At 46.8% G+C, this 22,925-nt stretch overlaps 2 protein-coding genes across 2 annotated transcripts in view; one reads left to right on the top strand and one right to left on the bottom strand.

Annotated features, from left to right (window-relative positions):
• Nucleotides 1-959: 959 nt before the first annotated feature.
• LOC138644917 (piggyBac transposable element-derived protein 4-like) lies at nt 960-8,346 on the bottom strand. The gene is made up of 2 exons (XM_069733842.1): nt 8,268-8,346; nt 960-2,853 (listed from the first exon to the last, which is right to left on the bottom strand). The coding sequence occupies exon 2, from the start codon at nt 2,838-2,840 to the stop codon at nt 1,065-1,067; it is 1,776 nt and encodes a 591-aa protein (XP_069589943.1). The 5' UTR covers nt 2,841-2,853; nt 8,268-8,346; the 3' UTR covers nt 960-1,064.
• A 152-nt stretch (nt 8,347-8,498) lies between these two features.
• Nucleotides 8,499-22,925, top strand: part of WDR75 (WD repeat domain 75) — a 121,116-nt gene continuing 106,689 nt past the window's right edge. The window contains exon 1 of the mRNA XM_069733844.1: nt 8,499-8,790. Within this exon, the coding sequence (XP_069589945.1) occupies nt 8,705-8,790 (86 nt within the window). The 5' untranslated portion in view covers nt 8,499-8,704. The remainder of the gene's footprint in view (nt 8,791-22,925) is intronic.

Consider the following 22,925-nt stretch of genomic DNA (forward strand, 5'->3'; position numbering starts at 1 on the left):
AGACTATTGAAGCATGGCAAAAGTAAAAAAAAAAAAGTTAAAAAAAATGTGAAAAAAAAAAATATATAAAAGTTTAAATCACCCCCCTTTCGCCCCATTCAAAATAAATCAATATGCATGATATGAGGAGATTGGGAGATAATTTCCTGTCAGATATGGTCACTTTTTCTTTGAAATAATTAGCCAGATCGTCAGCATGGAGATCCGTAGTTGGGGCCTGCACTCTTGGGTTGAGTGGAGAATGAAAAGTGTCAGAGACGTTAAGGGTTTTTGGACAGTGAGGTGATGAGGGTGTTGGAATAGGTTCATGATCTTTTTGTTACTACCAAACTTTCCTTCCTCACCATCACCGAAACCTGGCTCACCCCTTCTGACACAGCCTCTCCTGCTGCACTTTTGTAGGGTGGATTCCACCTTTCCCACAAACCCCACCCCAGCAGCAAGCATGGTAGAGGAGTTGGTTTTCTCCTGTCAGATAACTGCTCCTTCATCCCATTCCAATTAAAACCCTCTGTTACCCTCCCTTCTTTTGAGGTGCACTCTGTGCGCATCTACTCCCATCCAACTGGCTGTCATTTACCGCCCCCCCAGGGCCAGCCATCATCTCCTTTGACCACTTCACCACCTGGCTACTTCATTTCCTCTCCGCTGACATCCCCACTATAATCTTGGGTGTCTTCAACATCCCCATTGACACTTCCCTCTCAGCTGCCATTAACCCTCCGTCACATACAATATTCGGACTAACGAGTTCACATACAATGTGCACATACAATGTGCCTGTCAGGCGCCTGCTGGAAAAATACCTATAATATCTAATGTTTGCAATTTCAGTGCTCTAAAAGTGATCAGTGACCTTCATAGGGATGTAATAAAAGAGACTACACATAATCAGTTGCAAAAAAAAAACATTTACTTAACATAAAACTAATAACTATGAAATACAAACTTTTCAAAATTCCCGCCAAATAGTCCCCAGTTGGACTCTCTCAAAAAAATGTACAAAGAAAATTTTTGAACACAAACTTAATTTTAAGGTACCTTAAGTACTATTAAAAACATATTCAATCAGAAGTAGATGCTGAGGTTTCCCCAGAAAAGTCACACTTGCAGAGCAAATAGCAAGAATTACACACCATTTTTGCATGTGTCAGGCAAATTGCTTTATGACATTTGAGACATTCATAATTTGAAAGCCTTCTGGTTCCGCTTTCCGTTTGGCAGGTGGTGCATCTCCTTCTTTTGTGAGGTGGTGCAGATGGTGACTTTTCACCATCATCTTCTGGGCGGAACCTTTTGAGCTGAACTTGAAGGCCAGAGGGGATACCGATTGTTTTCACGCTTCTCCTGCGTAGCTCTCCAAGTACTAGTTCATGGGCCAATTTTTTCAGATACAATCGTCTACGGAGTGGTTCAAGCTTGTTTTCAAGATAAATTACTTGTGAATTTATACCACCCAAATTCAACATAGCAAAAAATATGACCATTGGCCAGCGTTTGATGTTTCTGCTGACGTTGAAAGTGGAGCACATCTGATCTGCTGTATCCACACCCCCTTTGGTGGCATTGTAAAATGTAATTATCTCCGGTTTTTTTTCTGCCCCAGTCCCAGGATCGATGGCAGCATCATCATGAAGTGTTGATAGAAGAAGTACGATTTTTTTGGCATGTGGTACATAAGAAACTAAAGCCTTTCCATTATGGAATGCAAACATACTGCTGTACTGTTGTCTCTCTTTCACACTTACAAACTGTGGCGGCAATTCCCTTTTGTTTTTTCTTACAGTTCCCACATATGACAGCTTCTGAATTTTCAGATAATCAATCAGATCATAACTTGTAAACCAATTGTCAGCTGTAATATTGCGACCCGATCCAAATAAGGATTCAGCCAGTCTTTTTACAACATCAATGGGTTTGTTGCTCACACAGTAAGGACCTTCTGGTTGTTTTCCTGCATAAACTTCCAGGTTGTAAGTGTAGGTCTTACTGGCATCAACAAGGGAATAAATTTTTATTCCATATTTGTTTGGCTTTGATGGAATATATTGACGAAAGGCACATCTACCACGAAAACCAGGGAGCATTTCGTCAATAGTGAGATTCTCTCCAGGGTAATAACTTTGTTTACAGTTTACAACAAATCTTTGAAATATATCACGAATTGGAGCAAGTCGGTCATGTGTTTTGCGTTCGGTTCGGGTAGTTCTGTCGTCAAACCGAAGGCAACGAATTAGAATCTTGAATCTGTTTATGGACATAACAAGGCTAAATTTTTCAACTCCATCCCCATCTTTACCCCAAAGTTCCTCCAAACTTTGTCTATTTGCCCTATAAGCTCCTGCAAGGTACAGTAATCCAAAAAAAGCACGCAGTTCTATTTCATCTGTGGGCTTGATGGTTCTGTTGCAGATGTACTTGTCCTTTATAATGTCTATATATTGGTTGGTATATGTGACAATAGAGTCCAGAATGTCATCTGTAAATATACTGTTCCAGCATTCAACTGCAGTTTTTGCATTACGTGCAGTTCCTATTACTGCAGGAAGGTGAGTAATAATGTTTAAAGGTTCCCTACGTTTTTTCTGGAATGGCTTCTTGTTCCATTTAGTATTTTTATCTTTTCCAATATAATATGATCCAACTTCTTCATCCTCACCACTGTCACCATCTTGCTCTGTTTCAGAATCCAGGACACATTCTTCCACCTCATCATGAGAATCAATCTCACTTTCCTCTCCTAAATCCTCATTCAGTGTGAGGTCTCTATCATCTAACAGCATGTTTGTTACTTCCTCAACATCAAGTTGTTTGGATAAATTGTACATTTTCCTCTCCATTTCAGCAGATAATCTGAAGCAAGAGAAGGAATATGTTAGGGAACTACTGTATATGCCTGAGCAGCACACTTTCTTTTATAAAATCTCCCTTATTTCTATGAAATATCCTCACATTTTGTGCTATACATTCATAAAACAAGCTAAATAAACTATTGTGATGAATAAAAACATAAAATACCAACTTTACTGAATGTGACGTATTCACATACAATGAGCCTGAGAGATCTGTGCAGCTATATCCTCTCCCCTGAAGCTCTGAAATCCAACTGTGATCTCAGGTTTCACAGACCTTCAAGAGACAGGAGACTACCTGGAGGGAGGGGGTTTCCTCACAATCTGGTGAGGAAGGAGAAATGAAAGTAAAAGAGAAGCGCCTGTCAGATCAGTTGTATGTGACGGAGGGTTAAACTTCTATCTCTCACTTCCTCCTTTGGCCTCACTCAATGGTCTCCTGCAGCCACCTATCTAACCTCTCTAACTCACGTCTTCCTCTTTCTGACCACAAACTACTCACATTCTCTTCCCTCTCCACTCCTTGTCTACAATCCCCAACCCAGAAACTTGCACACCCTCACAGAAATCTTAAACACCTCGATCTACACTCACTCTCCGAATCTCTTCTCCCTCTTACAGAAATAAGTTCTCTACACAATGCGGATGCCGCACTATATAACACCACAATAGCTGTAGCTTTAGAATCTGTTGCCCCTCTCACACATTCCAAAGCTCGCAAAATGAACAGTCAGCCCTAACACACCAGCCTGACCAAAGAACTGTGGTGAGCTTCCAGGGCTGCTGAGCGGAGATGGAAAAGAACCCACTCCAACGAGCACTTTATCGTATTCAAACACTCACTACTTTCAACGCCACACTCGCCACAGCTAAACAAACTTCTCATCTCTCATATCCTCCCTGTCTCACAACAGTTATTCAACACATTCAATTCTCTCCTCCATCTCCCAGCACCTCCTCCCTCCCCACTCATCTCAGCTGAAGACTTTGCCTCATTTTTCAAGCAAAAGATTGAGAACATCACAGACAGTTTTAGTCGACAACCCCCAGAGCTCTTCCTCCCAACTTCCCTGCCCTCACCTCCAAAACCAGCTTCTCCACCATTACAGAAGATCTACTTTACTCTCAAGATCGCATCTCACCACCTGTGTACTTGACCCGATCCCATCCCACTTCATCCCAAACCTCGCCACAGTCTTCATTCCAACCCTAACCCATCTCTTCAACCTATCACTAACAACTGGTGTTTTCCACTCAAGCTTTAAACATGCCTCAATCACACCTATCCTCAAAAAGCCCTCTCTTGACCCATCCTTTGTATCTAGCTATCGCCCTATATCACTTCTCCCCTATGCCTAAAAACTACTGGAACAACATGTCCATCTTGAGCTGTCTTCCTATCTCTTCCTGCTTCCTCTTTGACCGCTTACAATCTGGCTTTCGGTCACACCTCTCCACTGAAACTGCCCTAACTAAGGTCACCAATGACCTATTAACCGCCAAGAGTAAGCGACACTACTCTGTCCTCCTGGACCTGTCTTCTGCTTTTGACACAGTGGACCATTCCCTATTATTACAGACCCTCTCATCCCTTGGCATCACAGACTTGGCCCTTTCCTGGATCTCATCATACCTAACAAACCGGATATTCAGCATCTCCCACTCACACACCACCTCCTCACCTCGTCCCTATCTGTCGGAGTCCCGCAAGGTTCAGTCCTAGGGCCCCTGCTCTTCTCCATTTATACCTTTGGCCTGGGAGAGCTCATAAAATCTCAAAGCTTTCAATATCACCTCTATGCTGATGATACACATCTACCTCTCTGGACCAGATATCACCACCCTACTAACCAGAATCCCTCAATGTCAAAACAGAACTCATCATCTTTCCCCTATCTCACGCGATCCCCCCAACGGACCTATCCATTACAGTAAACAGTTGCCCATTCTACCCAGTCCCACAAGGTCGCTGCCTCGGGATAATCCTTGACACTGATCTCTCCTTCAAACCACATATCCAAGCCCTTACCACTTCCTGCCGACTTCAACTCAAAAATATTTCACAGATCCGTACATTCCTAAACCACGAATCTGCAAAAACCCTAGTCCATGCCCTCATCATCTCCTGACTTGACTACTGCATCCTCCTGCTCTGTGGCCTCCCCTCGAACACTCTCGCACCCCTCCACAATCTATTCTAAACTCTGCTGCAAGACTAATCCTCCTGTCCCCCCGCTATTCCCCGGCATCTCTCCTCTGTCAATTCCTTCACTGGCTCCCCATTGCCCAGAGACTCCAGTTCAAAACCCTAACCATGGCATTCAAAGTCATCCACAACCTGTCCCCTCCATAAATCTGTAACCTCGTCTCCTGGTACTTACCTGCATGTAACCTCCGATCCTCACAAGATTTCCTTCTCTACTCCCCTCTTATCTCCTCTTCCCAGTCGCATACAAGATTTCTCTCGTGCATCACCCCTACTCTTGAACTCTCTACCACAACATATCAGACTCTCGCATAGCATCAAAACCTTCAAAGAGAACCTGAAGACCTACCTCTTCCGACAAGCCTACAACCTGCAGTAACCATTGATCGACCAAACCGCACGACCAGCTCTACCCTAACCTACTGTATCCTCACCCATCCCTTGTAGATTGTGAGCCCTCGCAGGCAGGGTCCTCTCTCCTACTGTACCAGTCATGACTTGTATTATTTAAGATTATTGTACTTGTTTTTATTATGTATACCCCTCCTCACATGTAAAGCGCCATGGAATAAATTGCACTATAATAATAAATAATAATAATGGGAGGCTGCTGAAGTGAGGAGATGGGAGGCTGTTGAGGCGAGATGGGAGGCTGCTGAGGTGAGATGGGAGGCTGCTGAGGTGAGGAGATGGGAGGCAGCTGAGGTGAGGAGATGGGAGGCAGCTGAGGTGAGGAGATGGGAGGCTGCAGAGGTGAGATGGGAGGCTGCTGAAGTGAGGAGATGGGAGGCTGCTGAGGTAAGGAGATGGGAGGCTACTGAAGTGAGGAGATGGGAGGCTGCTGAGTTGAGGAGATGGGAGGCTGTTGAGGTGAGGAGATGGGAGGCTGATGAAGTGAGGAGATGGAAGGCTGCTGAAGTGAGGAGATGGAAGGCTGGTGAAGTGAGGAGATGGAAGGCTGCTGAAGTGAGGAGATGGGAGGCTGCTGAAGTGAGGAGATGGGAGGCTGCTGAAGTGAGGAGATGGGAGGCTGCTGATGTGAGGAGATGGGAGGCTGCTGAAGAGAGGAGATGGAAGGCTGCAGGAGTGGGGATGGGAGGCTGCTGAAGTGAAGAGATGGGAGGCTGCTGAAGTGAGGAAAGGGGAGGCTGCAGAAGTGAAGAGATGGGATGCTGCTGACGTGAGGAAAGGGGAAGCTGCTGACGTGAGGAGAGGGGAGGCTGCTGGCGTGAGGAGAGGGGAGGCTGGGGCCTGTCTGGTTGTGGGCTGCCTTGACAGCTACGTTGTTAACAGAATCAGTGTTCTCAAGACACCCATACTGTTAAGAGCTGTGATGGAGCACAAAGTCGCTGATTCCATCACTTACCCCAGTAGCCCACGGGTATCATTAGAAATACTGGTCTTTGTAGACAATCTCACTTCCCTTCATCCAGGGTAATAATAGTGATTATATCCCGTCTGGTTCATGGGGACGGGGAGAGCATGGGCCTGTGATTTCAAATGCCAGGACTGAATTAGGCCTCTTTCACACATCTGTCTTTCAGCTCCCGTCACAATCCGTCGTTTTTTGACGCTGCCCATCACTGGCTAAAATGGAAGCCTATGGGCGTAGGATGCGTCGCTGACTGTGAAAAGCAGGAATCCAGCGACGGGTCCCGTCTTTTCAAACTGAGAATGCGTGTAAGAATTTCCCATCAGGGAAATTCTCGCTCGCTCTCTTTCTCTCTTTATTATTGATGCTGCCTTTGCAGCATCAATAGTAACATGATATGTTAAAAAAAAAAAAAAAAAAAAAAGTCGCAATATTCTCACCTACCGACGTCCCGCGCAGCGTCACCGATGCTCCCAGCAGCTAGCGTTCCTAGTAATACATTGCAAAATCTTGCGAGAAGTCGCAGTGTCGCTAGACCGCGACTTCTCGCGAGATTTCGCAATGTATGAGAGAGAGAGAGACTTTTTCCCAGATATGAAAATCCTTCCGGGCATGTTCAGAGAGGAAAAATGTGATACGTCGCTGGATTCCTGTGTGTGATGGTCAGCGACGGTCCTGCGTCCATAGGCTTCCAGTATAGCCGACGACGGGCAGCGCAGGATGCGTCGCTGACCGATTTTCCAACGTGCAGAAAAAACGTTCCTATGAACGTTTTCTCCGCATGACGGACCGTTATTTTCCGATGGATCCAGTGCACGACGAATGAAACGCATGGCCATCAGTCGCTAATAGAAGTCTATGGGAAAATGCAGGATCCTGCATTCTCAAAAATCGATGGGATTGTGACGGAAGCTGAAAAACGCAAGTGTGAAAGTAGCCTAAGACTTCTTTCACACTTGCGTTGGTACGGGTCCGTCTCATAGGCTTCTTTCACACTTGCATCGTTTGGCAACCGTCGCTTTGGGAAAAAAACGGATCCTGCAAATGTGCCACAGGATGCGTTTTTTCCCATAGACTTGTATTAGCGACGGATGGCCACCCGTCGCGTCCGTCGTGCAACGGATCCTTCGTGTTTTGGCGGACTGTCGTCATGAAAAAACGTTCAAGGAAACGTTTTTTCGTATGTTGCGTCGCCATTTTCTACCGCGCATGCGCAGCCGGAACTCCGCCCCCTCCACCCCGGACTTCAGAATGAGCAGCGGATGCGCTGAAAAACTGCATCCGCTGCCCACGTCGTGCACAAATTTCACAACGTGCGTCGGTACGTCAGGCCAACGCATAGTGACGGACCCGTACCAACGCAAGTGTGAAAGTAGCCCAAGCGTTCCCGGGCACATTTGCAAGATCCATTTTTTCCCCAAAACGACACAATGTGACAGACGTCACACGACGCAAGTGTGAAAGAAGCCTAAGGCTAGGTTCCCATTGCGTTAGGGCAATCCGTTTAGCGCATAGCGCTAGCGGATTGCGCTAACGCAATGTATTTTTTGGCGTCGCGTTTAACGTCCCCGCTAGCGCAGATCCCCGATTTGCGAGAGTGGGGAACGGACCTCGGGCGCGCCTCGGACGCTGCAAGCATCACAAAAGAACGGAACATCGCTAGTGCGTGCCGAAAATGGCACGCGCTAGCGATGCGCGTTAACATTGCTGCCAGTGGGTGCGCTAACGGACACGTTGCACAGCGTTAATTTCGCCGTGCAACGCTGTCCGTTAGCGCTATCCCATTAACGCAATGGGAACCTAGCCCTAGTCCATCCCTGCATGTTGCTCTACCCACACTGAGTCCTGAGCACTCGCCACCAGCTTCTCACAGGTCCCTGGTTCTGAGCGCGGTCCTCACCACTCCAGCAGCTGCTACTTGCTGCTATCGGATTGGCGCTGGACTGGAGGCTCCTCCCCCTCCGGTGACATCATTACCTGAAACCATCAGCTCCCTTCTAGCCCCTCCCCGTCTGCCCCATTGCTGACACCGCTCATATGTAAACTTAATATTTGGAGAAAGTCTAGTATACGGTGAGTGAGCTGAGCCATAGCGGCTGGCCGCCGTGCCCGGCCGGTATACGTCCTGTCTGCTCATGGGCAAGATGCCAGAACTAAAGATGTCCGCCGGCGCTCGCTTCCTGTGTGATGGCCCGCCCACACCGGAGTGTTTCCGCTCTTCTTACTGTAACTTTACCACGTGTGTTGTGTGTGAGGACGGAGCTGTGAAGTAAAATGCTGGTTGATCCCGAAGTTCACGTGATTCAATGTGGTGGGAACCGGATTTATTACCGGAGGCCTCTCCTGTCAGCGGACAGCAGGTGAGCAGCGCAGGGCTCAGTGATGGCGGCCAGCTGCAGCGCAGCCCCGCATAACATGTCCGCCAGGCTTCCGCTCAGGCTGTACGGCCGCTTGGTAGAACGATTTTAGCAAAAGAAAAAGCATCTGGTGTTTAGAAGACATGATCGGTAACTACCGGGCCGCACATTGTGGCTGCGGCGCTGCTCGTGCGCAGGCGCGGACCTGCCGGTGCCGCCACTGTCCTCCTGCTGCCCGCAGTCCGCTGCACATGTCTGGCTCTGGTCCCGGCCCCTCCATCCTGAGTGCAGACTCCCGCCGGCTGCAGGTTTCTTTTTCGAGGTCCATATAAGGCTATGTGCACACGTTGCGGTTTTTACCGTGGAACCGCGGCGATTTCGCAGCTGCGGGTCCGCAGCAGTTTCCATAGCGTTTACAGTAACATGTAAACCAATGGGAAACCGCAAACCGCTGTGCACATGCTGCGGGAAAAACCGCACAGAAACGCAGCGGTTTACAACCCGCAGCATGTCACTTCTTTGTGCAGAATCGCAGCGATTCTGCACCCATAGGAATGTATTGATCCGCTGTGCCCACCATGCGGGAAGTAAGCGGATAATGTGCGGGTGGTACCCGGGGTGGAGGAGAGGAGACTCTCCTCCAGGCCCTGGGAACCATATTTGAGTAAAAAAAAAAAGAATTAAAATAAAAAATAATGCTATACTCACCTCCCAGCGCTGCACGCGGCCGTCCGGTCTCAGGTTTGCTATGTGACCAGGACCTGCGGTGATGTCACGGTCACATGATCGTGACGTCACGAAGGTCCTTCTCGCACAGCATCTTTGGAACCGGACCGCCGCCTGCAGCGCTGAGGAGATCGGGACGTCAGAGGGTGAGTATAACCATTATTATTATTATTTTTTTTTAACATTACTATTGATGCTGCATATGCATCAATAGTAAAACCAGTGCAGGAGTAAAACCCTCAGCGGAAACCGCACCTACCCGAACCTACGTGTGCACATAGCCTTAGGCTATGTGCACACGTTGTGGATTAGGCTCAGGAATTTATGGTGCGGATGCTGTCTCTCCTGGCAGATAACGCACCTGCGATTTGTCGCATTTTTTGTGCGGTTCCGCAGCGTTTTGTGCTGCGGTTTTCTTGCGGGTTTGCTGCGTCTTTTACCCCTGCAGTTTTCTATAATGGAATGGGTACAAAAACGCTGCAGATTCACAAAAAAGTGACATGCTACTTTGAAACCGCAGCTGATTTTCCGCAAAGTGTGCACAGCATTTTTTTTTTCTCATTGATTTACATTGTACTGTAAATCAATTACGGATCTGCAGCGTTTCTGCACTGCAAAAAGCACTGCAGATCCGCAGAGAATCTGCAACGTGTGCACATAGCCTAAAAGTGTTCTTGGACCTAAGTGTGTGCCCGAGCTCTGTGTGTTGGCTGCTTTCACACATCAGGATTTTTGTGTCAGACACAATCCGGCTAATGTTCCAAAAACGGATCCGTTGCAAATAATGAAAAAACTGATGCAACGGATCCGTTTTTCTATTTTTTAACATGGAGTTACAGTGAATTTGACCCAGAATGGAAAATGTGTATGATTTGCGTTTTTGGCAGACTCCTTCACTGTGCACTTTTTTCGCCTGACAAAAAAACGTTCATCTGGACTTTTTCTCTGCCGGAAACAACTATTTGGATGCATCCGGAAAAAAACGGATGAAACATCTGGCCATCAGGCGCAATCCTGCGCTAATACAACTATGAGAAAAAAACGGATCCAGCGTAAAAAAAAAAGAAGGATGAATCTTTTTCAAAACTTGCTGGATTGTGCCTGAAACAAAAAACCTTTTGTGTGAAAGTAACTTTGCACACATTGGGGGTCGGGGGCTCCCTTGGTCTGCTTCTCCGCACAGCCCCTTATCACCCCCCCCCTTTTCTCCGCACAGCCCCTCATCATTACCCCCTTTCTCCGCACAGCGTTTCATCACCCCCCTGTTCTCACAGCACTTCATCACCCCCCTGTTCTCCGCACAGATCTTCATCACCCTCCTTTCTCTGCACAGCTTCTTAACACCTCCCTTTCTCCGCACAGCTTCTTAACACCCCCCTTTCTCCACACAGCCCCTCATCATCCCCCCTTCTCCACACAGCCCTTCATTATCGCCCCCTGTTCTCCGCACAGCCCTTCATCATCGCCCCCTGTTCTCCGCACAGCCCTTCATCATCGCCCCCTGTTCTCCGCACAGCCCTTCATCATCGCCCCCTGTTCTCCGCACAGCCCTTCATCATCACCCCCTGTTCTCCGCACAGCCCTTCATCATCGCCCCCCGTTCTCCGCACAGCCCTTCATCATCACCCCCTGTTCTCCGCACAGCCCTACATCATCACCCCCTGTTCTCCTCACAGCCCTTCATCATCGCTCCCCGTTCTCCATACACAGCCCTTCATTATCACCCCCCCTCTTCCATACAGACCCTCATCATAACACAGGAAGTACAGTATTGTACTTCATGATAGTGGTAGAATTTTTTTGATATGACTTGTGTTTTATTTGTGGAAGAAAAAAAAAAAAATTTCGTGAAAACGTAAAAAATTTTGCAACTTTCTAACTTTGAATTTTTTTGCCCTTAAATCAGAGAGATGTCACAAAAATTACTTAATGCATAACATATTTCACATCTCTACTTTACAGCAGCACAGTTCTGGAACATAATTTTTATTTTTTTTGTTAGGAAGGTAGAAGGGTTAAAAGTTAACCCGCGATTTCTCATTTTTCCAACAATATTTACAAAACCATTTTTAGGGACTCACACTTGAAGTGACTTTGAGGGGTCTACATTACAGAAAATACACAAGTGGCACCATTCTAAAAACTGCACCTCAAAAGTGCTCAAAACCACATTCACGACGTTTATTAACACTTTAGGCGCTTCACAGAAACTGAAGCAATGTGGAAGGAAAAAATGATCATTTAGCTTTCACAAAAATTTTACTTCAACCTGATTTTTATTTTTACAAGGGTAACAGGAGAAATAGCACAACAAATTTTGGGGTCCATTTTCTCCGGAGTACACTGTTGCCCCATATGTGAGGGAAAATCGCTGTTTAGGCACACACCCCACGTTCTTGTTGTACCTCAGTACACAGTCTGGTTTAGTGATCTGTGTAGAGGAACCTCATACAGCAGTAGGGGTGCTGCCATCTCCATGTATGGTGGTCAAGAAAAGGACATCCTTCCTTCGGCTACTTGACCACCAGCCTGTTGTCGCTACATTGGGCTCTGCTCTCACCGTCTCATCTGAGCAGTTTCCCAGTTAGCATCTTGGGGAGTCCTCTCTGAGTTTTGCAGACAGTACTGTAGGCTGCGGTACCTGGTGCCGAGAGGGACTTGAAAATTGTAATACTGGTACAAAAGTTATTTACGTAGAGGTGATGACCTTGATCCAGCAGTGGGTGCAGCAAATCCCACATAATTTTCCCACTCACTCCCAGGAAAGGGAGACATTCAGGGGGTTCAATCCAAGAGTCCTTCCTTTCATAAACCCTAAACTTGTTGGTGTACCATGAGGTACTCTCACACAGTTTGTACAGGTTAATTCCATACCTGGCCCTCTTACCGGGCAGATATTGACGGAATTTCAGCCTCTCCTTGAAAGGTATTAAGGACTCGTCCACTCAGATGTCCTATTGGGACACATACACCTCAGCAAATTTGTTGCTGAAGTGCTCAGTCACCAGGCAAACTTTGAAAAGTCTGTCAAAGTTTGGGTCAACTCAGGGTGGACATTGTGCTTGATCACTAATGCAAGAATTTGTGGATGGCCTCAAAGCGTTGACGAGTCAGTCATGGGGATTAGTGGAGTGTTGTATAAAACATCAGCACTCCAATATTGCCAAGTTCTGGCTTCTTCCCTAAAGGTACTGTCACACTTAGCGACGCTGCAGCGATACCGACAACGATCCGGATCGCTGCAGCGTCGCTGTTTGGTCGCTGGAGAGCTGTCACACAGACCGCTCTCCAGCGACCAACAATGCCGGTAACCAGGGTAAACATCGGGTAACTAAACGCAGGGCCGCGCTTAGTAACCCGATGTTTACCCTGGTTACCATCCTAAAAGTAAAAAAAACAAACAGTACATACTTACCTACAGCCGTCTGTCCTCCAGCGCTGTGCTCTGCACTCCTCCTGTACTGACTGTGAGCACAGCGGCCGGAAAGCAGAGCGGTGACGTCACCGCTCTGCTTTCCGGCTGACCGACGCTCACAGCCAGTACAGGAGGAGAGCAGAGCACAGCGCTGGAGGACAGACGGCTGTAGGTAAGTATGTACTGTTTGTTTTTTTTACTTTTAGGATGGTAACCAGGGTAAACATCGGGTTACTAAGCGTGGCCCTGCGCTTAGTAACCCGATGTTTACCCTGGTTACCAGTGAAGACATCGCTGAATCGGTGTCACACACGCCGATTCAGCGATGTCTGCGGGGAGTCCAGAGACCAAATAAAGTTCTGGACTTTCTTCCCCGACCAGCGACAGCACAGCAGGGGCCTGATCGTTGCTGCCTGTCACACTGGACGATATCGCTAGCGAGGACGCTGCAACGTCACGGATCGCTGGCGATATCGTCTAGTGTGACGGTACCTTTACCCCATGTGAAGGACTTGGCTCCAAAACATTATCACTTCTACTGTGTCCACAGGGGTCCAGTTAGAAAATGATGAAGGGCGGTTTTGTGCAAAAATTGCTGGGCATGCAAATTTGTCTACAACTCCAGGTTCACAAAATCTTCAACAAAATACTTTGAAAAAGTCAATTTCTTTGGGGCCGGTGTTGTCAAATTTGATTCCTGATTGCGCCACAAAATCAGGAATCGGTGGCTCGTAATATTCGAGGGGTGAGATCCATACGGGCTCAGTAACGGTTACTGATTCATTTTCTGTCCTGGGGCGTCTGTTTGGTGGTTCAGTATCACCTGAGGAAAAATAAAGGAAGATGGGATCCTTTCCCTTACTATCAGGGTATGTGCACCCGTTGCGGATTCTCTGCGGATCCGCAGCGTTTTTTGCAGTGCAGAAACGCTGCAGATCTGCAATTGATTTACAGTACAATGTAAATCAATGAGAAAAAAAAAATGCTGTGCACACTTTGCGGAAAATCCGCTGCGGAAACGCGGTTTAAAAGAAGTAGCATGTCACTACTTTTTTGTGAATCTGCAGCTTTTTTGTACCCATTCCATTATAGAAAACCGCATGGGTAAAAAACGCAGCAAATCCGCAAGAAAACAGCAGCAAAAACGCACAAAAAACGCTGCGGAGCCGCACAAAAAAACCTATATGTGTGTATATATATATATATTTTTTTTATTTTTAACACATGGATCCCTTGTATAGCCGTATGTTGGTTTTGCAAGCCTGCGAGAAAAACACGCAGTACGGATGCCATACGGATTACATACGGAGGATGCCATGCGCAAAATACGCTGATACACCCTGCCTACGGAGGAGCTACGGACCACTATTTTGGTGACTTTTCAGCGTATTACGGCCGTAATATACGGACCGTATTGTCTTACGCTGAGTGTGACTCCAGCCTTAGGCTCATCTTTATCTTGTGCTCTAAGCTGAGCACACCGGGGTTTCCCCATAAATCTGATATACAGTACAGACCAAAAGTTTGGACACACCTTTTCATTTAAATATTTTTCTGTATTTTCATGACTGAACATTGTAAATTCACACTGATGGCATCAAAACTATGAATTAACACATGTGGAATTATATACTTAACAAAAAAGTGTGAAACAACTGAAATTGTCTTATATTCTAGGTTCTTCAAAGTAGCCACCTTTTGCTTTTACTGCTTTGCACACTCTTGGCATTCTCTTGATGAGCTTCAAGAGGTAGTCACCGGGAATGGTTTTCACTTCACAGGTGTGCCCTGTCAGGTTTAATAAGTGGGATTTCTTCCCTTATAAATGGTGTTGGGACCATCAGTTGTGTTGTGCAGAAGTCTGGTGGATACACAGCTGATCGTCCTACTGAATAGACTGTTAGAATTTGTATTATGGCAAGAAAAAAGCAGCTAAGTAAAGAAAAACGAGTGGCCATCATTACTTTAAGAAATGAAGGTCAGTCAGTCTGAAAAATTGGGAAAACTTTGAAAGTGTCCCCAAGTGCAGTGGCAAAAACCATGAAGCGAAGCTCGATGACAAAGCTGCATCCTGCAGAGATACGCGTGGGGCTCCCCCCACACTGTTTTTGTCCCGGGACTATTCCTCCCCTCTATCGCCACGTACTGGACCGCCTGACATGGTGGTCTTTTCTACATACAGCCTCTCGGCTTAACCCTTTGGCATAGGTTTTTGTGTCTCCCCATCCCCCCCCCCCCCCCCCAATTCCTTCATTTGATGGCATGTGAACCCTAAGCGTCTCCATACTATTTATTGGACTGATATTTCTATTATATCTGTAGCCTTGTTTCCTCACACATAGGAGTCGCTTCTTAGATGGTTTATGCTTATTTCGTGCGGTAAAATTTTTTGGGGCTTATTGGGTCCCTATAGCTAGCATTTGCACCCTTACCTGTACAGGGGTAACCCTTCACTATATGGTTTTCTGGGGACACCCAGACTATACCTATTGCCTTATTGTGTATATTCATATAAGAAAAAGCCATTTTTTTGTTCATATACGTGGTATCATTTATTTATTATTGTGCCTTAAGGGGCACCAGCAGTGTTGTTGTTTGTGTTTTAACATGGTTTTTATTGTGTTCACTGTCTTTTTCAATAAATTTTTCATTTTTGTAATTTGATTATATTTTGGGAGTGCACACTCTATATGCATGGTTCTTTCTCTTGCTCTTCTAGTACATTTTGCTGCTGTGCATCAGGTTGCACCCCTGCTCATATTTACGTCATAGGTTCTGATTGGTTTCTTGCCCATTGGTAGTGCCCCCTGGCTCTTTTTTTCTCTTTGTGTTAAGCTTATCCGAGTCACCAGCCTCAGTCACCAGCCTCAGAAATCGCAGGTTAACAGCAGCTCAGATTAGAGACCAGGTCAATGCCACACAGAGTTCTAGCAGCAGACACATCTCTGCAACAACTGTTAAGGCTTCTTTCACACTAGCGTCGGGCCCGGCCCGTCGCAGTGCGTCGGGCCGAGGTTACCGACGCTAGCGTTGCCTCCGCCGCACAACGGGTGCAGCGGATGCTGCTTTTCAGCGCATCCGCTGCCCCATTGTGAGGTGCGGGGAGGTGGGGGAGGAGTTCCGGCCGCGCATGCGCGGTCGGAAAAGACGGTCCGTCGGCTGCAAAAAATGTTACATGGAACGTTTTTTGCGGCCGACGGTCGGCCGAAAAACGGCGCAACCGTCGCGCGACGGTTGCGACGTGTGGCAATCCGTCGCAATGCATCGCGTAATGTTAGTCAATGGAGAAAAAACGACGCATTGTGACGGATTGCAGTTAACGCTAGTGTGAAAGTAGCCTAAGAAGAGACTTTGTGCAGCAGACCTTCATGGTAAAATAGCTGTTAGCAGTGGTTTCCTAAAAGTACCGTCACATTTAGTGACGCTGCAGCGATATAGACAACGATGCCGATCGCTGCAGCGTCGCTGTTTAGGTCGTTGTGTGGTCGCTGGAGAGCTGTCACACACAGCTCTCCAGCGACCAACGATGCCGAAGTCCCCGGGTAACCAGGGTAAACATCGGGTTACTAAGCGCAGGTACCTTAAGGACAGGCAACAAGCAGAATAGACTTGTTTGGGCTAAAGAACACAAGGAATGGACATTAGGCCAGTGGAAATCTGTGCTTTGGTCTGATGAGTCCAAGTTTGAGATCTTTGGTTCCAACCACCGTGTCTTTGTGCGACGCAGAAAAGGTGAACGGATGGACTCTACATGCCTGGTTCCCACCGTGAAGCATGGAGGAGGTGTGATGGTGTGGGGGTGCTTTTCTGGTGACACTGTTGGGAATTAATTCAAAATTGAAGGCATATTGAACCAGCATGGCTGCACAGTATCTTGCAGCAGCATGCCATTCATCCGGTTTGCGTTTAGTTGGACCATCATTTATTTTTCAACAGGACAATGACCCCAAACACGCCAACAGGCTGTGTAAGGGCTATTTGACCAAGAAGGAGAATGATGGTGTGCTACGCCAGATGAACTGGCCTCCAGTCACCAGACCTGAACCCAATCGAGATGGTTTGGGGTGAGCTGGACTGCAGAGTTAAGGCAAAAGAGCCAGCAAATGCTAAGCATCTCTGGGAACTCCTTCAAGATTGTTGGAAGACCATTCCCGGTGACTACCTCTTGAAGCTCATCAAGAGAATGCCAAGAGTGTGCAAAGCAGTCATCAAAGCAAAAGGTGGCTACTTTGAAGAACCTAGAATATAAGACGTAATTTCAGTTGTTTCACACTTTTTTGTTAAGTATATAATTCCACATGTGTTAATTCACAGTTTTGATGCCTTCAGTGTGAATGTACAATTTTCATAGTCATGAAAATACAGAAAAATCTTTAAATGAGGTGTCCAAACTTTTGGTCTGTACTGTACATAATACAGACGGAGCCCCCGGCAGAAGATTCCCTATAATGAGTAAGATGGAGACACTGGGCGATGTCTAGCCTGTGATCTGGCGGTGGTGTTCTTTTTCAAGGGAACCTGTCACCCCCAAAATCTTAGGTGAGCTAAGCCCTCCGGCATCTGGGGCTTATCTACAGCATTCTGTAATGCTGTAGATAAGCCCCCGATGTATCCTGAAAGATGAGAAAAAGGTTAGATTATACTCACGCATGTGGCCCGATCCAATGGGCGTCCCGGGCCCTATTGAGGGCAGAGCAAAGTACTGCAGTGCTCAGGTGCTGGGCCTCTCTGACCTTTCCCGGCGCCTGCACACTGCAGTACTTTGCTCTGCCCTCAACAGGGCAGACAAAGTACGTCGGAGCCGCAGTGTGAATACATTAAGAGGATGTCATCGTAAGAACGTGGGCGGTGCCGCGACGCTCATCAGACCGGACAGCAACGGGACCGCCCCTGGGTGAGTATAATCTAACCTCTTTTTCTCATCTTTCAGGATACATCGGGGGCTTATCTACTGCACTACAGAATGCTGTAGATAAGCCCCTGATGCCGATGGGCTTAGCTCACCTAAAATTTTGGTGGTGACAGGTTCCCTTTAACCCCTTAGCGACCGCCGATACACCTTTTAACAGCGGCCGCTAAGGGTACTTAAAGCACAGCGCCGTTAATTAACGGAGCTGTGGAAAAAGTAAATAGCGCCCCCCAGAGTCGGATTTTCTCCGGGGTCTCAGCTGCCGGGGGTAGCCGAGACCCCAGAGAACATGATTCGGGGGGTTTTGTACCGACCCCGCATTTGCGATCGCCGGTAATTAACCGTTTACCGGCGATCGCAAAAAAAAAAAACAAAAAAAAAAAACGCGATCTCTTTTTAATTTCTCTGTCCTCCGATGTGATCGCACATCGGAGGACAGAGAAAAAAGGTCCCAGGTAGCCCCCCAATACTAACCTATCTCCCCCGGTGCTCCTCGTGGCTCCTGGTGGGCGCCGCCATCTTCAAAATGGCGGGCGCAGTGCGCCCGCCGGCCGGCCCCGCGACTATCTTTGGGGTCTTGGCTGCCGGGGGTAGCCGAGACCCCAAAGAGCATGATCGGGGTCGGTTTTACCGACCTCTGTTTTGTGATCGCCGGTAATTAACTGTTTACCGGCGACCGCAAAAAAAAAAAAAAGTGTAATTCTCTGTCCTCTGATGTGATCGCACATCAGAGGACAGAGAAATAGGGGGATTCGGGGACCCTATCATACTCACCTGTGTCCCTGGATCCTCCTGCTGCTCATCCTGGCCGCCGGCAAAAGAAAATGGCGGGCGCAGTGCGCCCGCCATCTGTCTCCATCTGCTGGCCGGCAGGAGAACAGCAGTTGGGGCTAAAATTAGGGCTAGGGTTAGGGCTAGGGTTGGGGCTAAATTTAGGGTTAGGGTTGGGGCTAAATTTAGGGTTAGGCTTCTTTCACACTTACGTCGGTACGGGGCCGTCGGCCCGACATACCGACGCACGTTGTGAAAATTGTGCACAACGTGGGCAGCGGCTGTAGTTTTTCAACGCATCCGCTGCCCAATCTATGTCCTGGGGAGGAGGGGGCGGAGTTACAGCCACGCATGCGCGGTCAGAAATGGCGGATGCGACGTACAAAAAAAGTTTCATCGAACGTTTTTTTTGTGCCGACGGTCCGCCAAAACACAACTGATCCAGTGCACGACGGACGCGACGTGTGGCCATCCGTCACGATCCGTCGGCAATACAAGTCTATGGGCAAAAAACGCATCCTGCGGGCACATTTGCAGGATCTGTTTCTTGTCCAAAACGATGGATTGTGACGGATGCCAAACGACGCAAGTGTGAAAGTAGCCTTAGGGCTAGGGTTAGGGTTGGGGGTAAAGTTAGTGCTAGGGTTGGGGCTAAAGTTGGGTTAGAGTTGGGATTAGGGTTAGGGTTTGGATTTGGGTTGGTATTAGGGTTAGGGTTGGTATTAGGGTTAGGGTTGGCATTAGGGTTACGCTTGGGATTAGGGTTAAGGTTAGGGTTGTGATTAGGGGTGTATTGGGATTAGGGTTAGGTTTGAGGTTAGGGTTGAGATTAGGATTAGGGGTGTGTTGGATTTAGGGTTTTGATTAGGGTTATGGTTAGGGTTGACATTAGGGTTGTTTTGGGGTAAGGGTTGTGATTATGGTTAGGGTTAGTGATTAGGATTATGGATCAGGTTGGGATTAGGGTTAGGGGTGTGTTGGGGTTAGGGTTGGAGCTAGAATTGGGGGGGTTTCCACTGTTTAGGTACATCAGGGGGTCTCCAAACACGACAGCCAATTTTGCGCTCAAAAAGTCAAATGGTGCTCCCTCCCTTCTGAGCTCTGCCGTGCGCCCTAACAGTGGGTTACCCCCACACATGGGGCATCAGCGTACTCGGGATAAATTGGACAACAACTTGTGGGGTCCAATTTCTCTTGTTACCCTTGTGAAAATAAAAACTTGGGGGCTACAAAATCTTTTTTTGTGGAAAAATATATATATATATATTTTTTATGACTCTGCATTATAAACTTCTGTGAAGCACTTGGGCATTCAAAGTTCTCACCACACATCTATATAAGTTCCTTGGGGGGTCTAGTTTCCAAAATGGGGTCACTTGTGGGGGGTTACTACAGTTTATGTACATCAGGGGCTCTGCAATCGCAACATAATGCCCACAGACCATTCCATCAAAGTCTGCATTCCAAAAAGGCGCTCCTTCCGTTCCGAGCTCTGCCGTGCGCCCAAACAGTGGTTTACCCCCACATATGGCGCATCAGCGTACTCGGGATAAATTGGACAACAACTATTGCAGTCCAATTTCTCCTGTTACCCTTGTGAAAATAAAAACTTGGGGGCTACAATATCTTTTGTGGAAAAAAAAAATATTTTTTTATTTTCACGACTCTGCATTATAAACTTCTGTGAAGCACTTGGGCATTCAAAGTTCTCACCACACATCTAGATAAGTTCCTTAAGGGGTATAGTTTCCAAAATGGTGTCACTTGTGGGGGGTTTCCACTGTTTAGGCACATCAGGGGCTCTCTAAACGCGACATGGCGTCCGATCTCAATTCCAGACAATTCTACATTGAAAAAGTAAAACGGCACTCCTTCTCTTCCAAGCTCTGCGGTGCACCCTAACAGTGGTTTACCCCCACATATTGGGTATCAGCGTACTCAGGAGAAATTGCACAACAACTTTTGTGGTCTAATTTCTCCTGTTACCCTTGTGAAAATAAAAATTTGTGGGCGAAAAGATCATTTTTGTGTAAACAAAAGCGATTTTTTATTTTCACGGCTCTACGTTATAAACTTCTGTGAAGCACTTAGGGGTTCAAAGTGCTCACCACACATCTAGATAAGTTCCTTAAGAGGTCTAGTTTCCAAAATGGTGTCACTTGTGGGGGGTTTCCACTGTTTAGGCACATCAGGGGCTCTCCAAACGTGACATGGCGTCCGATCTCAATTCCAGCCAATTCTGCAGTGAAAATGTCAAACGGCGCTCCTTCACTTCTAAGTTCTGCGGTGTGCCCAAAAAGTGGTTTACCCCCACATATGGGGTATTGGCGTATTCAGGAGAAATTGCATAACAAAATTTATGGTTACATTTCTGTTTTTACACTTGTGAAAATAAAAAAAAAAATGGTTCTGAATTAAGATGTTTGCAAAAAAAAGTTAAATGTTCATTTTTTCCTTCCACATTGTTTCAGTTCCTGTGAAGCACATAAAGGGTTAATAAACTTCTTGAATGTGGTTTTGAGAACCTTGAGGGGGTGTAGTTTTTAGAATGGTGTCACACTTCGTTATTTTCTATCATATAGACCCCTCAAAATGACTTCAAATGTGATGTGGTCCATAAAAAAAAAATGGTGTTGTAAAAATGAGAAATTGCTGGTCAACTTTTAACCCTTATAACGCCCTAACAAAAAAAAAATTTTTTTTCCAAAATTGTGCTGATTTAACCCCTTTCTGCCATTAGACGTACTATTGCGTCCATGTGGAGTGGGCTTTACTTCCCAAGGACGCAATAGTACGTCATATGCGATCGGCAGCGCTCACGGGGGGAGCGCCGCCGATCGCGGCCGGGTGTCAGCTGTTTATCGCAGCTGACATCCGGCACTATGTGCCAGGAGCGGTCACGGACCGCCCCCGGCACATTAACCCCCGGCACACCGCGATCAAAGATGATCGCGATGTGCCGGCGGTACAGGGAAGCACCGCGCAGGGAGGGGGCTCCCTGCGGGCTTCCCTGAGCCCCCCGCAGCAACGCGATGTGATCGCGTTGCTGCGAGGGTCTCACCTCCCTCCCTGCTCCCTCCAGCCCCGGATCCAAGATGGCCGCGGATCCGGGTCCTGCAGGGAGGGAGGTGGCTTCACAGAGCCTGCTCAGAGCAGGCACTGTGAAGGCTGCAGCGCTGCATGTCAGATCAGTGATCTGACAGAGTGCTGTGCAAACTGTCAGATCACTGATCTGTGATGTCCCCCCCTGGGACAAAGTAAAAAAGTAAAAAAAAAAATTTCAAATGTGTAAAAAAAAATAAAAAAAAATATTCCAAAATAATGAAAAAAAAAATAAAAATATTATTCCCATAAATACATTTCTTTATCTAAATAAAAAAAACAAAACAATAAAAGTACACATATTTAGTATCGCCGCGTCCGTAACGGCCCGACCTATAAAACTGGCCCACTAGTTAACCCCTTCAGTAAACACCGTAAGAAAAAAAAAAAAAAAACGAGGCAAAAAACAACGCTTGATAATCATACCGCCGAACAAAAAGTGGAATAACACGCGATCAAAAAGACAGATATAACTAACCATGGTACCGCTGAAAACGTCATCTTGTCCCGCAAAAAACGAGCCGCCATACAGCATCATCAGCAAAAAAATAAAAAAGTTATAGTCCTGAGAATAAAGCGATGCAAAAATAATTATTTTTTCTATAAAATAGTTTTTATCGTATAAAAGCGCCAAAACATAAAAAAATGATATAAATGAGGTGTCGCTGTAATCGTACTGACCCGAAGAATAAAACTGCTTCATCAATTTTACCAAACGCGGAACGGTATAAACGCCTCCCCCAAAAGAAATTCATGAATAGCTGGTTTTTGGTCATTCTGCCTCACAAAAATCGGAATAAAAAGCGATCAAAAAATGTCACGTGCCCGAAAATGTTACCAATAAAAACATCAACTCGTCCCGCAAAAACCAAGACCTCACATGACTCTGTGGACCAGAATATAGAAAAATTATAGCTCTCAAAATGTGGGAACGCAAAAAATATTTTTTGCAATAAAAAGCGTCTTTCAGTGTGTGACGGCTGCCAATCATAAAAATCCGCTAAAAAACCCGCTATAAAAGTAAATCAAACCCCCCTTCATCACCCCCTTAGTTAGGGAAAAATTAAAAAAATGTATTTATTTCCATTTTCCCATTAGGGCTAGGGTTAGAGTTAGGGCTAGGGTTAGGGCTAGGGCTAGGGCTAGGGTTAGGGCTAGGGTTAGGGTTAGGGCTAGGGTTAGGGCTAGGGTTAGGGCTAAGGTTAGGGCTAGGGC

The sequence above is a fragment of the Ranitomeya imitator genome, chromosome 7, assembly GCF_032444005.1.
Source record: "Ranitomeya imitator isolate aRanImi1 chromosome 7, aRanImi1.pri, whole genome shotgun sequence".
NCBI lineage: Eukaryota > Metazoa > Chordata > Amphibia > Anura > Dendrobatidae > Ranitomeya > Ranitomeya imitator.

What these genes read in the sequence shown, in the direction of transcription:
- LOC138644917 (XM_069733842.1), bottom strand. Translation starts at nt 2,840, where the DNA reads ATGGAGAGGAAAATGTACAATTTATCCAAACAACTTGATGTTGAGGAA.